Source organism: Callionymus lyra, chromosome 12 (assembly GCF_982586985.1).
Source record: "Callionymus lyra chromosome 12, fCalLyr1.hap1.1, whole genome shotgun sequence".
Classification (NCBI taxonomy): domain Eukaryota; kingdom Metazoa; phylum Chordata; class Actinopteri; order Syngnathiformes; family Callionymidae; genus Callionymus; species Callionymus lyra.
Genome location: NC_141829.1, coordinates 24,220,590 through 24,234,005, shown reverse-complemented (window position 1 = coordinate 24,234,005; position 13,416 = coordinate 24,220,590). Strand labels below are relative to the sequence as shown.

At 40.1% G+C, this 13,416-nt stretch overlaps 1 protein-coding gene across 3 annotated transcripts; it reads right to left on the bottom strand.

Moving 5' to 3' along the window:
* Positions 1–1,308: 1,308 nt before the first annotated feature.
* egfl6 (EGF-like-domain, multiple 6) lies at positions 1,309–12,837 on the bottom strand. Of its 3 annotated transcripts, none has more exons than XM_087803652.1 (13): positions 12,168–12,837; positions 9,499–9,605; positions 9,208–9,300; positions 8,035–8,154; positions 7,835–7,954; positions 7,494–7,628; positions 7,299–7,421; positions 6,226–6,288; positions 5,146–5,376; positions 2,157–2,228; positions 1,994–2,089; positions 1,676–1,938; positions 1,309–1,605 (listed from the first exon to the last, which is right to left on the bottom strand). In XM_087803652.1, exons 1-13 carry the CDS (start codon positions 12,227–12,229, stop codon positions 1,501–1,503), a joined length of 1,590 nt encoding a protein of 529 aa, XP_087659778.1. In that variant the 5' UTR covers positions 12,230–12,837; the 3' UTR covers positions 1,309–1,500. The 3 variants fall into 3 exon arrangements, with proteins under 3 accessions (XP_087659778.1, XP_087659779.1, XP_087659780.1); XM_087803653.1 differs by having other exon boundaries at positions 2,157–2,222; XM_087803654.1 differs by lacking the exon at positions 6,226–6,288.
* Positions 12,838–13,416: the final 579 nt, after the last annotated feature.

Genomic DNA, 13,416 nt, shown 5'->3' with positions numbered 1-13,416 from the left:
CGGGCAGCTCCGCCGTTTCACCGTTAGGGGGCGACATTGCCCCGGGAGACTCTTAGCAGCAGTATCACATTCTGGCGTCATGAGAGTGAGATAATATGATACATTAATAACATGTAACTTAAATGTAGAATATTTTACAATATGCTGGATATTTACTGGTGGAATTGTTTCAATTGGGTGGATTTGAACTGATAAGAAGGTTAAAAAGAGTAAAAACTCGCATACAACAAATCCAAGAAGCAGAAGGAACTTTAGATAAAACTTTTACTACAAAGTCAGTTTATTGTGTGCATAACCTTGACGATGCAAAAATAATTGTCTCAAGTTATGGACGGATTCAGGGCCGGGTCTAGGCAGGGGCAAGAGGGGGCCTGGCCCCCTCAAATAAATGTTGTGCCCCCTCAAACTTACATGTAAGTAAGTAAGTAACAGCACAATGCCCCCTCAAGATTTGTGGCTGCCCCCTCATACATGCCTGTCTAGACCCGGCCCTGGACGGATTGTAGATGAATGCTGGGCCTTTAAAACTCTACATTAACCAGATTATTTATTGATTTATTTCAATCTCATTTGTTTATCATTTCATTTTATCATTTTAATTATATGTATGGAATTATAAACTACAATAAAACATATATTTGACAGTAATTACACAATTATTTACCATAGGTTACTCGTTTTGTCTGGACTAGACCCCAGTCTGGTGGGTTCTTTCAGTTTTTTACTTATGTTTATGATCCAAATTTCATTAACATTTTGTTGTGTAATGTTATGTGGCTTCCGTGAATTTGAGCAATTTTTTTTATGTGTTTTATTCTTAAAAGGCAGTTTTAAATCCCAAAATTTGATGTGATGGTATTTATTCCACACCAATCCCATATAGACCAAAGATGGATCCCCATGCTCGTCCTCATAAAATCTTCAACAGCAAATGAAGGAAGAATATAATTTCAGAGTCCGCAAATGGACCAGAGTTTGAGACCCCTGAGGTGAGGTTTTAGATGAGAGGGACTTCAGGCCTCTTTTTGTTTCTCAGCTGTTACCTGTGTGACCAAAGATGGATGGATGTACTTCTGAAAGCAAATTACATACTAGGCTGAATTACTATCTGTCATAATAAGAAGGTAAAGGCCCACCTTGACTGCGCAGGTGATAACAAATTACATACTTATGGGAAATAGTAGTTTTAACATTGAAAAATGTGATACAGAAACAGTATAAATGTGTGAAATAAACAACTACATTAGAAAAAACAAGTTTATTGTTTCCAGAAATGTTATGAAAATGTACAGCAGCTGTGCGCTGATTTATCACACAGCCTTCAAACACGCTGATATACTTTGTAATTCACATGTCATACATCACTATTATTTATTCAAACAACTGCACACAATACTGTTCATGGGAAAACATTTCCTGAGAGGCTCAAAGGTGAATCAGGTTTGAAATGTGCATTAATAGAGCAAACTAAGATGGGTTTTTCGTCAGAGATTTAAATAGTTAAAAGATAGGACTTCCGTCCTCACAGGTTCCCGAGGTCAGCACCACATTGTCAAGTCCGATCTTGCCTCCAGTTCCTCTCCCACGCTTCGCTTCAAAGATAACCTGCAAGACACCCCAGCCATTAATTATAATGTCATTATCAAGATGAAGTTGCCTTTCACAGCAAACTCACAGAGAGCGGTGCCTCGTCTTTCCAGGTGACGGTGAGAAGCTCTGTCTGCCAGGCCTGGTCTCTGCTGCGGTTCTGGTCCCACACGGGGTAGTCGTTGTTGTCCAGCAGCACCCGGAGGGAACCCACGTCAGGACCCACGATACGGTAGTCGAAGGTGAGGCAGAAGCTTCCCTGCTGGGCCCGGTCGCTCAACAGAAGCTTCAGTTTGGCCACGTCGTCCTGCTCGCCCATCAGCCCGTTCATAGACATGTAGTACTCGGCACCTGAGCAGCAAACTTGTTTCAGACCTGAGCTCAAATACCACTCCGTTCATCGTACCGTTATCATGATACGCCACGCTCCAGTCCATGTCGTCCGCCTTGTCTTGGACCCACTCGCACGCTCCTTGATCGAAGTTGCAGTCCATGATGAACTCTGATCAATTAAAAAAGACATATTCACATCTGATTCACTTTATTCAAGGCTAAAACTATGGATTTACCTTCTTGAACTGGAGGTATTACAATTTCTTTTACTTCAGTTGCAGGTCTTAACACAGATTCGAAGTCTGAAACTGAAAGTGACATTAACAGGAAATAAACTCTTTGCTGACGATTCTGTGAAACAGAATTTTAAAACAATTTCAAATGGCTTTTACACCTCGAAGGTGTATGATCATCTGAGAGCAACTTTGTTTCGATGTCTCTATGTAGCTCCTCTGCAGAAGAACCACACAGACATAGACCGGATCCACCCTCACATGTGTTAACAGTAATACTGTCACTTAAATTGACTGTAAAATTATAAAAAATGTTTTCTGAAATCATGAAAACATAATTTTCTTATGATGGATGACTGTTAAAATCAACTTAATGCATGCAGCTGTAGCAGATGAGTTCGAGACAAAACGTGTGTTATAAAACAAGAGTTTTAGAGTTGTATCACATGTTTCATCTCACTCAGTTCAGAAATGCTGACACTGAATTGTTCACTGCTAATGAAATAAATAATTGAGTGAAAAGTTTGTTATTGTAAAATAAAGATTGTTTATACAACCTTAATTGACAATTTCAAAAGAAAGAAAACTTAGACTCAACAAACAGTTCGATTTGGTATCTTTATATAATATTACTAGAAAGTTTACTGCGTGAAATCATATGCACACATGCACTGTATATATGTTCGTGTTTGTAAACAGAGCATGTGGACTGTGAGGTCATTTAAAAAAAAAGTTAAATATCAATTTAAATTAGGGATAAATAATAATATAACAATGAATCTGCGTGGTCTTTTCCCCTGTTTACCACCATTTATGTCGGAACCATTGCCATTATGAAATTTAAAAAACAAACCCAGGTTGTCGTCATAAAGCTGTAAAAGCACTGTCTATGGTTTCAATTATTTGAGTTTTTCCACAACTAAGAGGGGTTTTCTACAAACAGGTGTCGACCTGCCTCGCTGACAAGACTTAAATACAACTTTAGGATGCAACCCCCCCACCATTTTAAGATCTCTGAACAAACCTCCCCCCCTCCTCAGACACCCTTGAGTGAGCCAGCGGAGTGACAGCTGGGGTTGTTGAACCTGCACCTTCGGAGAGGGCTGGCGTGAGACAGGGCTCGAGTGCTGATGACAGACTTTCCTTCGAGGGGAGAAGTCTGTTTGCATGACAGCTGTTTTGGGGAAAACATAATAAAAGGCTCGGAAATCTTCCCCCCCGTCTGTTCCCTCCTCCTGGATAATGGAAGTACAGCCGGGATGACTTGTGTCCCAAGGCCTTCACATGCCAAAGGAGCAGAATTCCTTCCTGTAGGTGATGGATGACTGGAGGCTTGTCCTCTCTTGCTATCTCAGACTAGAGAAGCTGACTGTTGAAAGCAATTAACACTTTCATTTACTCTCCCACTTACAACATACCTGTACTTGTCCACGTATATCTCAGAATATTATCAAAGGAAAAAACAGTAGTAATGAGATGCTGACTTTGTCTATGAACAAGTCAAAGCAAGACGGTTTGCATTCAATAAGATTATTCGATAAGATATAGATGACATGGAGTTGGACAAGTTGAAATCAGATAAATTGTTCTGTATTATATGGGGGTTCCTGTGATTGTGGTGTATTCTCAAGCTCTGCCAACAACAGCTGATGTCCTGAAAAATTATCCCTTTTTTGCTATCAAAGCTCTCACTCTTATCTTGCTCAAAGGCTTTACCTTTGCTTTATTATGTTCTATTAGCCCTGTTTATTTCACTTGTGCAGCGACATGCTTCCAAGACTCTCTTCTTTTTTGGGGCACTGATTAAAAGGGACTGTCTTCCACCTCCTCTTCTCTTTAACATCCTCTTGTCAAACCTGTCATGTCTTCTGTCAGCACATCCATGTCATCCACCTCATTGGTTGTCTTCCTCCTTTCCTGTCAACAACTCTATAGACTACCATCAGACCAGTGGCCCGGACGTTGTAAAGAGTTTATTTACTAGCCGTGTAAAGATAAACATCACCTACGGAACAAAACTGTCAGAAGTGTATTTAGAGGGTATTGGGTTGCATGACCTTGCGACTTGAACTTTTTTTTGTGGAGAAAATGGCCCCATAAAAAGATGAATTGAAAAGACTGATGTCTCTGATTATTGCCAAGGCTCCGCTGCTTGACTCTGGCTTCCTTAACTTATTCTTTGTTTTTTCGCTTTAGCCTTAACAAGAAATATCATTATGATTTCATTTTGCATTATCGCTGTATGTTTACTCCGTGCACTCCGGTTTCCTCCCACAGTCCAAAAACATTCAGAGGTTTATTGGGAAATTGTATGCGTGTGTATGAATGGTTCCAAGTCTTGGCAATAGGAGTAAGTCAGGAGAGTTGGGTTTTCACATTAGTTCATCTTTAAGTAAACGGAGGGGCCATTATATTGTCACAGGCTACAGATGATGTTTGAGAGCCCTGATTCTGAGGTTTGCTCATATTGTTGTCATGGTCAGTTTTAAACATATGCTATTCACTCTCAAAGTAGGGAGTAACGTTCTTGCTTTAAAAAGTCACTTTTCAGCATCAGTCAACAGAGTTAAGCATCTTTTCTACCATATCAATAATGTCAGCGTGATGGTCTGTAGTTAATTTCCACGCCTGCATACTATTTCACACTCACAACGACATTAGTGTCAGCGAATGTCAACGTCCTGCTCGTGAACATGTCAACTAGAGGAAACAGAAGCCTTGTTAGATGAGCCGACACGTCTTAGAGTCCCTGGAGCAAAACAAAGGTGAACCATGAATCTGTTACTTCAAACCATCAGAGAAGAGCTACAGAGGTGAGGTGTGGAGGTCACAGAGAACATGTATCAACAAGTTCCCTTTTATGTCTGGTCAGAGAGGCTAAGACCCCGATCAGTGTTTGGTTTCACCGCTAAAAGTAGGATAACTGTGATCAGATGGTGTCAGGACGGATCCCTAGCTTAAAGTATTGAATATGTTCTTGCGCGAGACTTACTGAAAACATCCCCTCTAGGGTTGAGCAGGTTGTCCTCGTCTTCTTCCTCCTCCTCCTCCTCCTCTGGGACTTCAGTTGTGACGCCAAGGTAAACCTCTTCCTCATAGTCGAAAGGCTGCTCATGGATGGCAGGAGGCGTCGTAACGGCTGGTTCAGGGATTTTGTTTTTGATGTCATCGCTGTGCAGCTTACCTCCCGGAGTCTCGTGTCTTACTTGAGAGTCTGGAATAGCTGCAGGGAGGGAAGAAAACTTAAACTCACCAAACTTGTTCATTAAAGTGCTTTGCTTACCAATAATATTGGATGCATGAGCCAACTAGAGGATCCTAGATCATGCTGCTACTAATGTCACTCAGTTATGAACATGCCAAGGTGTCCAGGCCTCATGTAAAAGCTTGTGTGCTCGCAAAAACATTTCCAGCCAAAAGCATCAAAGATGGTGCAACTTTCTTATCAGGGTTACTTTGTAAAGGCTTCAAACAACTTCTCAAACATTTTTCATTAATTTTTTAGATCTATTTTAATTCATTACAATCTCTGTATGCATAATAATAACACTACACATTTTCCATATTTTAAAACTAATCACATTTTGTACAACATTTTCACAAAAAGACGTTGTTCCTACTTGTCTTTTGTCTTAAATATCTATAACCATTAATAATAATAATAGACAATAATATTGGTTTCACTGCTACTACTGTATAGTTTCGCTTTGGTGATTAGTTTTTACCTTTATGACTTGGCCTTAAGATGAGGGTACTTTTTGGTTTGCTTTCCATTTTCATGGATTATGACTCATTTTTATTCAAGACCGAAATAAAAATGAAAATGTGGGGATTTTATTTTCAATAGAGAACCTATTTAAAAACCATGAGGTTCAGAAATGTAATGTTGATGATTAAAAATGGTGCTGGTTTAAATTTTACATGAACTAATTTCTAAAAAAAATGTAAATATATAGATTTTAGAAGTTAGTGATATATTTTGAAGCCTTGACAAACCCGTATTAAGAAGTGAAACTAATGCTCTGATTGGAGGTTCGCTGAAGCAGGTTTTCTAGCTTCCACACAGTCTCACCATTGAGGAAATCATCTGCACTGCCTCTGTCTCCGCCCCAGGACTTCTGATAAAACGGCTTGACTACAAAAATAAAGGCACTTTCGTTTACAACCTAAACCCACGCACAGAGAAAGAAAAGCCACTTATAAGGTTCCAAAGGTAGTTACGCGCCCCTTACTTCCCTGAACCTTTGTGTTCAATGTGCTGCAGAACAGCATATTTACACAGGTGGGTCGGCAATCCACGACTTGGAGTAGAGCCGGGGGCATGCTGCAGGAAGTATGCAGTTCCTGTTGGATCTTATAGTGGCTGGGAAATGCTTTGCGATTAGTGGTATGAAGAGTTTGGTTGCAGAATGAGGTACAGGATTAGAGCCTGTAGCTACTCGCACCAGCGTCACAGGTCCTCGGTCAAATGAACCGCAGTCTTTATTCTCTCCTCTGGGTAAGAGGAGAATTTCCCCTCGCGGGACAAATAAAGGATTCTGATTCTGATTCTGAAGCCCATCTTACTAGTAATGTGATATACATTTTCCAGCTCCAACTTAAGTTGAAATTTATATATTTCTAAAACTGACAAATGAGGATGTAAGAGTGGTCCCCTAAGACTTTTTACTGGAAGAGCTTGTTCTACCGATAGAGCCTAGATTATAACTCCTTTTTTCTCTGAATAATAGTAGCCAGTCGTCCTGTGAAGATTTTTCAAGGGATGTGAAGTTAATCGGAGCAGTTGTTCATGCTCTAGGGAAGACCCAGAACCAAGTGGAGAGCCAATAAGTGGGTTTCTATTATCCTATTATTAGACAGCAATAGCAACTGTCAAAGAAAACAACTACATTTTGTAAACCTCAATAGAATGGTTTAAGCTTTCAGGTTTTTTAGATGGTTCAATATTGATATATGCAGAAATATAACCCATCTTGGTTGCCTAGGGATCTCTTTGAAATTCCCCCAGGGGAGCTTTATGGGACAAAGAAAGGTTAGGGGAAACGTTAAGTCTCTTTGCTTTGTCTGATGCCACCAGGAACCAACCATCGGATACAAAAAGAAGTGTTTGGAATGTGCCGTGGACACTTAGAAATCAAGTCTCACCTGTGCATTCAAAGCCATTGCCTCTAAAGCCAGAGTTGCACTTGCACTTGTACGACCCCTGAGTGTTCACACATGTAGCGTGGTGGCTGCATTTGTGGTTGCTGGATAGACACTCATCCAAATCTGTGATGAAAGTATTTCTTTTTTAACAAAAGGTTATTGAATGGAATTTGGCGTTTCATTGGCGAACCTTACCCACGCAGTCGTATTTGCCGTTCATGTATTTCAAATCGTAGCCATCCTGACACTTGCAGTAGTAGCTTCCAAATGTGTTGATGCATTGTCTGTTGTACGGGCAGAGGTTCTTCCCTGTGACACATTCGTCGATATCTAGGGGGACACAGAAAAGAGAATCAATATAAACTCCACAAATGGTGCAGATCCCAAGACCTATTAGTAGCTATGCAATCACTGACACCATTTGTCACAGAGGAAACTTTACTGAACCTGAATACCTTCATAGCAAACAACTGGCCACTTAGAAGGGTTCATTTAAGTGTCCTGCAATGTACGAGTATTGTACTTTGGTCACTTACCAACACATGTCCTTTCGTCTTGGCCCAGTTGAAGTCCAGCAGATGGACAAAGGCAACGGATCTCCCCCTGCACTTCTTCACAGCCATACTGACAGTGGGCAAGAGAGCATGTCCTGGAGTCTGATAGTGAAATGATACAGATAAATCACATTTTCTACGACCAAGGTCTCCGGGATGGAAACAACATGTAGGACGCTCACTTTCACAGGAGCCGTCTGGCATCACAGTGTATCCGTTCAGACAGTAGCACTTGTAGCTGCCATAGGTGTTCATGCAGCGATGTTCGCACGGACGAGGTCTGAGGCCGCATTCATTCAGATCTGAACCAGGATATATGGATTACTAAGCAAGAATAGTGAAAGACACGATTGAAAAAAGGAACATTTTTTCCCCAAAATTAGGAAATGTGTTTCAGTTGTAAGTGACACTTCGGTGTATCTTGAGACTTTCAGGAAAGCCGACTGGATCGAGTTTATTTTTAATGATCTCTCTGTAAACAGCATACCTTTTGCATTGGATAATAACATTTAATAGAATGTTTATGTCAAAGTCTTGTGTTTATTACAGAGCAAAAAACAAGAACATGGTATTAAAACTACCAATAAGGAGTGTCAGCTAATTTTATGTAAGCATGTTGAAAATATCAAGCACATAATATTAAGAAACATCTTATTCTGATGACACATGGGTCAGTTTCAATTCAATGAATGGCTTAATTTAAAGCTTATCTAAGCTATCACTTGGAGTAGGAACATTAATCTAGGATTTTCTTTTTCAATTACCAATGGATTGCGGATTAACCAGGAACGCGTAGCGTCAGCTTGTCATTTATCATTACTTACTCTTTTCAGCAGGGCGTTAATATTTGTTTAACTCAATATAATAACACATAACGCCATAAATTCCCTTTAATTCAGTGAAAAACCTCTTACCCTGCAATTTTCCATGAAGTTTAGTCTACTGAACGATGACTGATCCAGACCCTATTGTGAGCCAAAGGGACATCTGGTTATCTTTACCGAGAGGTAATGGTGCTTCAGGGATTTTAAGTGTTAAGACAAAGATGTAGACTTCATGTGCAGTGTGTGTTACGTCTGAGTCCATCTACGTGTGTGGCCAGAATGTCGATATTGCTGATAGGCAAGATTGACAGCTCCCCTAAACGTGAGGCAAAGGTCTCGACCTCGCAGACAAAGTGACAAACTCAAAGGGGCAATTCCATGTCTTTCAAAATAAGACAATAAGACAATAATCAGTGTATTTTCAGGGCTATCTCCACCCTGACTGAGCACTGGCTCAACGTAAACAAGCCAACACTGTGTCGCCCTCATAACTACTCTGATTTTATGGTATGAAGTTTTCCCAAAAATCACCTTGATTGCAGGTCTTTCCCGTGTATCCCTGGAAACACTTGCATTTGTTTGGGCCGACACACTCGCCGTGCTTGCAGCCGAGCTCACACTGGGCTGGTAAAACATTTAGCAGGAGAGAAATACAGAAATATCAGACAATGGTGGACGACAGTCAAACCACAGTCTTCTATTAAACACTCTTGGTTTTCCAAAGTCATCAGTCTGGGAAAGTCCCTCTCAGGATGTGGTAGAACATTTTTTTTTTTACATCTGATTTTAAGTGAGGATGAATGTCAAGTACTTTAATTTTACCTTCACACTGTCCTTTACCGTTCTTCTTCCAGCCATAGCAACACTCCAGTCTGTTGCCATAGCGACACACACCTGGTTGGGTTCCAGTAAAGACTTGTCGGTGCTGCCTTTGTGGACAATTGGAAGGAAATAAGTGTTATTTCACTCTTTATTCAGTTTTGCATGACATTTTCAAGAAAGAAACAATTGGTTTTACAAATGATTTTAAGGTTTTGTCATTCAGCCTGGTGTGCTGCCCATGAGGGCAATACATAACAAATCTGACTTTATCAGTCTTTATCAAGAAAAAAAACCCTTTTGAACATTTCTTTGGAGAATTGGTTGCACGTGCTTATTCAGCGTTACCTTCAGGAGCCTAAGTAGAAATCAAAGAACCCAAGAGAGCTAAAGCTTGTGGTACATTCATGTCTAACCTTCATGTTGAAAGTTTCTTCCGGCTGAAAGCATCTAATCTTCTTTTTCTTTGCCTTTGAGCAAAACAATTCTTCACCTACAGAAGTTGATGTAATAATTTCCCTGTTGCACTAATTGTATAAAATATTAACAGGCTATTTCAGTACTTCTAGTTTATTATGTACCATTCTACTTTATCACCGTCTTGTTCCTGATCCTTGTTTTGCCATACAAACACAACTCATATATGTAGCTGACACAACACCCAGTGTACCATTACGTGTTCTAAATACATTTAATAGATCATTACTTCCAGCTAATAATCAAACAGTGGCTCCACAGAGACTGGAGGAATCCAAGAAATCCACCAGAATAGCCGGCTCAGGAGGGACCCCGCTCAGCGTGACAGGTGCTCGTCTGCTATTAGCATCGGTGTGCCACATTTAGTGACACACTGTCTGGCCTTGACATTGAATACACACCATCTAAACACAAGTACATTAGGGGAGAGTGTTTTTGCTTCCTGACGCTTGCATGAGGTTAATGTAAAACGTGTGCAATATATGTTTAAAAATGTAAGGAAGAGGATGTAGAACACTCAAGACCCGAAAGCCAAATCCGGCCAAGTCGTTTTCTGTGGCCTGCCAGATGGTTGTCTCAAGTAATAGTAGATTCATGCTGATGTAATGACCTATAAAGATCCCAGTGTCTAAAGGTTTAGTTCACCCAAAATTCACGGAACCTCATGTCAAGTAATCTGTTTCTTTTTAAAATTATAGGCAAAAATGTACATTTATTTTAATATAGGCACTGGAGCTCAGTTGTCGTCGTCTCTAAAATGAAAGTTACTCGGAAAATAATCCCAAATCTTAGTTGGCATGAGGGTGTGTAGATCACGTGTGAAATTTGGATTTTGGGTGAACTGTCACTTTAACATAAAGTAAGCAACATAGTTTATAGATGTCAACAATTATACAAAGGTTTCCAATAACAGTAAAAATGATGTTAAAGAAAAATCTATCACTCACCAAATCTCATGGTGAGTGTTTAATAGAGGAGTTTGGTGTAGAAACCTTCTGCTTGTTTTATTCTTGTCTTGGTCCAAAGTATAGTGCATGCATATCCAGAATCAAGAGTGGTTACCACTCCAGTGATGTTTGATTCACAGTCAAGAAGGCTAACATTTCCTCGAGCCAGCACATTCTTATTGTTTTATTTATTTGATTGGTTGCTATGTTTTTATGAAGTCAGATGTCATATTATCTCAGTGTTTTTCTAGTTACTCTTACATAAATAGGCCAGAGTCTGAGTGACATCTGAACTAGGAACTCTTTGGTAAACAAACAAGTGCTGGGTAGACTTGATTGAACGAGGAAGTTCGAAGCAGAAAATGCTCTGAATCGAAACACCGAATCGCTAATCTAATTGCTTATGTTGAATTGGTAACATAAATTATATTTCTGACCTGAACCATATAAAATAAATTGATCCAAAATAGAAATAGTTGAAGAGAGTGAATGATAAGGCTTAATGGACGATGGGCGGAGTGTAAGGAAATAAAATGGATGGAAGATAAACAAGCGCTTGCATGTAACGAGAAATGAGGAAACAGGAAAGAAAGGTGGATTAAATGAGGATGACACTGAAAATGCTAATTCATAAATCCTAATCAATGATGGCTTCTTTGAAATTGTAGATGCTAAACTAAGGCTGTCGCTTCCATGCTTACGTGTAAAGAGCGTTATTTTGATTTTGACCATTGAAATAAATTGTCCAAACTAAGGTTAATACAAGAGGAATAAAGATGAAAAAAGTTTTAAAAAAATGGAGGGATGAGTTAAAAATAAGGTTGTCAGGAAAAGAAGTTGGAAAGTATGTAATAGTAAAGTAATAAGCGTGAATCATGGGAAGATCAAGGATGCAGGGATGCAGTGGTTGAGAGAAGATAATAAGTAAATGAAGGGAAAGGACCCAATAGAGATACTGGTTATGATGATGAAGAGCTTATAAAGGTAAAAAGTGGTGGATGGAAGAAGTACAACATAAGGGAATGCTGGAGGAGACGACAAAAGTTTAGAAAAAAGAGAGATAAATAAGTTGATGAAGAAAGAAAACCGTGACAGTTATGGCTGAAATGGTGCAAAAGGAAGTGAGAGTGGAGTCACATCAATGACTCTTATTTTCAAGCAAACATAATGTCGGAAACCTGCATGCATTCAGGTTTTTTCTGAACTTTAAGAAAGTTCTTTCTAGTGCTAGTTTATGTCAAGACTTACCTGTGAGCCGATGAAACATGAAGCCCAAGCAGAAAGAGACTCAACACTGGTAACAGCCTCATGGTTGTCGTCCCTCAGACTCTCAAATAAAAACCTCTTCTCTCCTGCAACACTTGATCTCAGACTCCTGCTGCTGACGCTCATAAAACCCTTAGGTTCGCAAGAACGATCCCTTCCGGTGGAATGTCTTCCTCAAAGTTGAGCCTCGGTGTGAGAAGAATATCCTCCAGCGGCGATCTTCAAAGTCCCATAATTTACTCTCTGGTCCTTCTCGCCTGTGTAAATTGCAGGAGTGGGTTGACACTGGGAAATGACACGGCACTTTGAGGGATAGGAGAAGCAGGGGTGGGTTTGTGTGTGGAGTGGTGGTGGTGGTGGTGGTGGTGGTGGGGGGGGGGGGTGTTTCGGGGTGCTTTCTCTCTCTCCGCTGAAACCCAACACAGACCACAAGGAATTCTTCCCTCAAATCCTGTTGATCCCACCTCTAACCGACCTGAGCAAACATTTGTTGTCGGAGCTTCTATGCAGTGTTTTTTTTTTGTTTGTTTTTTCCGGATAATTAGCTGCATCAGCTAATTGCGGCGTCAGGCGAGCACGGGTCTGTCATTAGCAGCTGCTGCCAGCTTTGATGGAGCTCCCACAGGTAGCACATAAAGCTGCGTCCTGGGCACCGACGCTTGTTCTTGGCTCGCCTATAAAAATATTTCATAGCTTTACAAGTCGACGCCAACATCTGGTTCTCTGTATTCTGGAAATGAAAAAGGGATGTCTCTGATTTGTTGGAACACACCCCTCCTCCAAACTTAGTAGCAAGTAACTCTGAATTTCTGAAGCATTTTTTGTGTTTACTTTGCTTATTCATTTGCTGTACTCATTCATTTATATTGATTTCATCACTGGGAAACTTTGATAGGCCGACCTGTTCAAACTAACTCAACTTTTTTACAGGCCAGAGATGGCGTTTGCATTCATTTACACCAAGGCATGGAACTGAGATTTTGGAGAATCTACGAGATTGTGATAACACTTTTCTAACAGTGGGGGGAGCCAGAAACATTTATGTTCAATCTCGAATATTGTGTGTTTTTGTGTTAAGACAATTCTTCACACCTAATGAAAACAAATGAATACAAATATAAGATTATATATATTATACGTCTTTCAAACACAAATAACACAGAAGACTTCGCCTCACTGCATTTCTCACCACTGTATCATGATACAGAGTCATAATGTTGAAAGACCACTA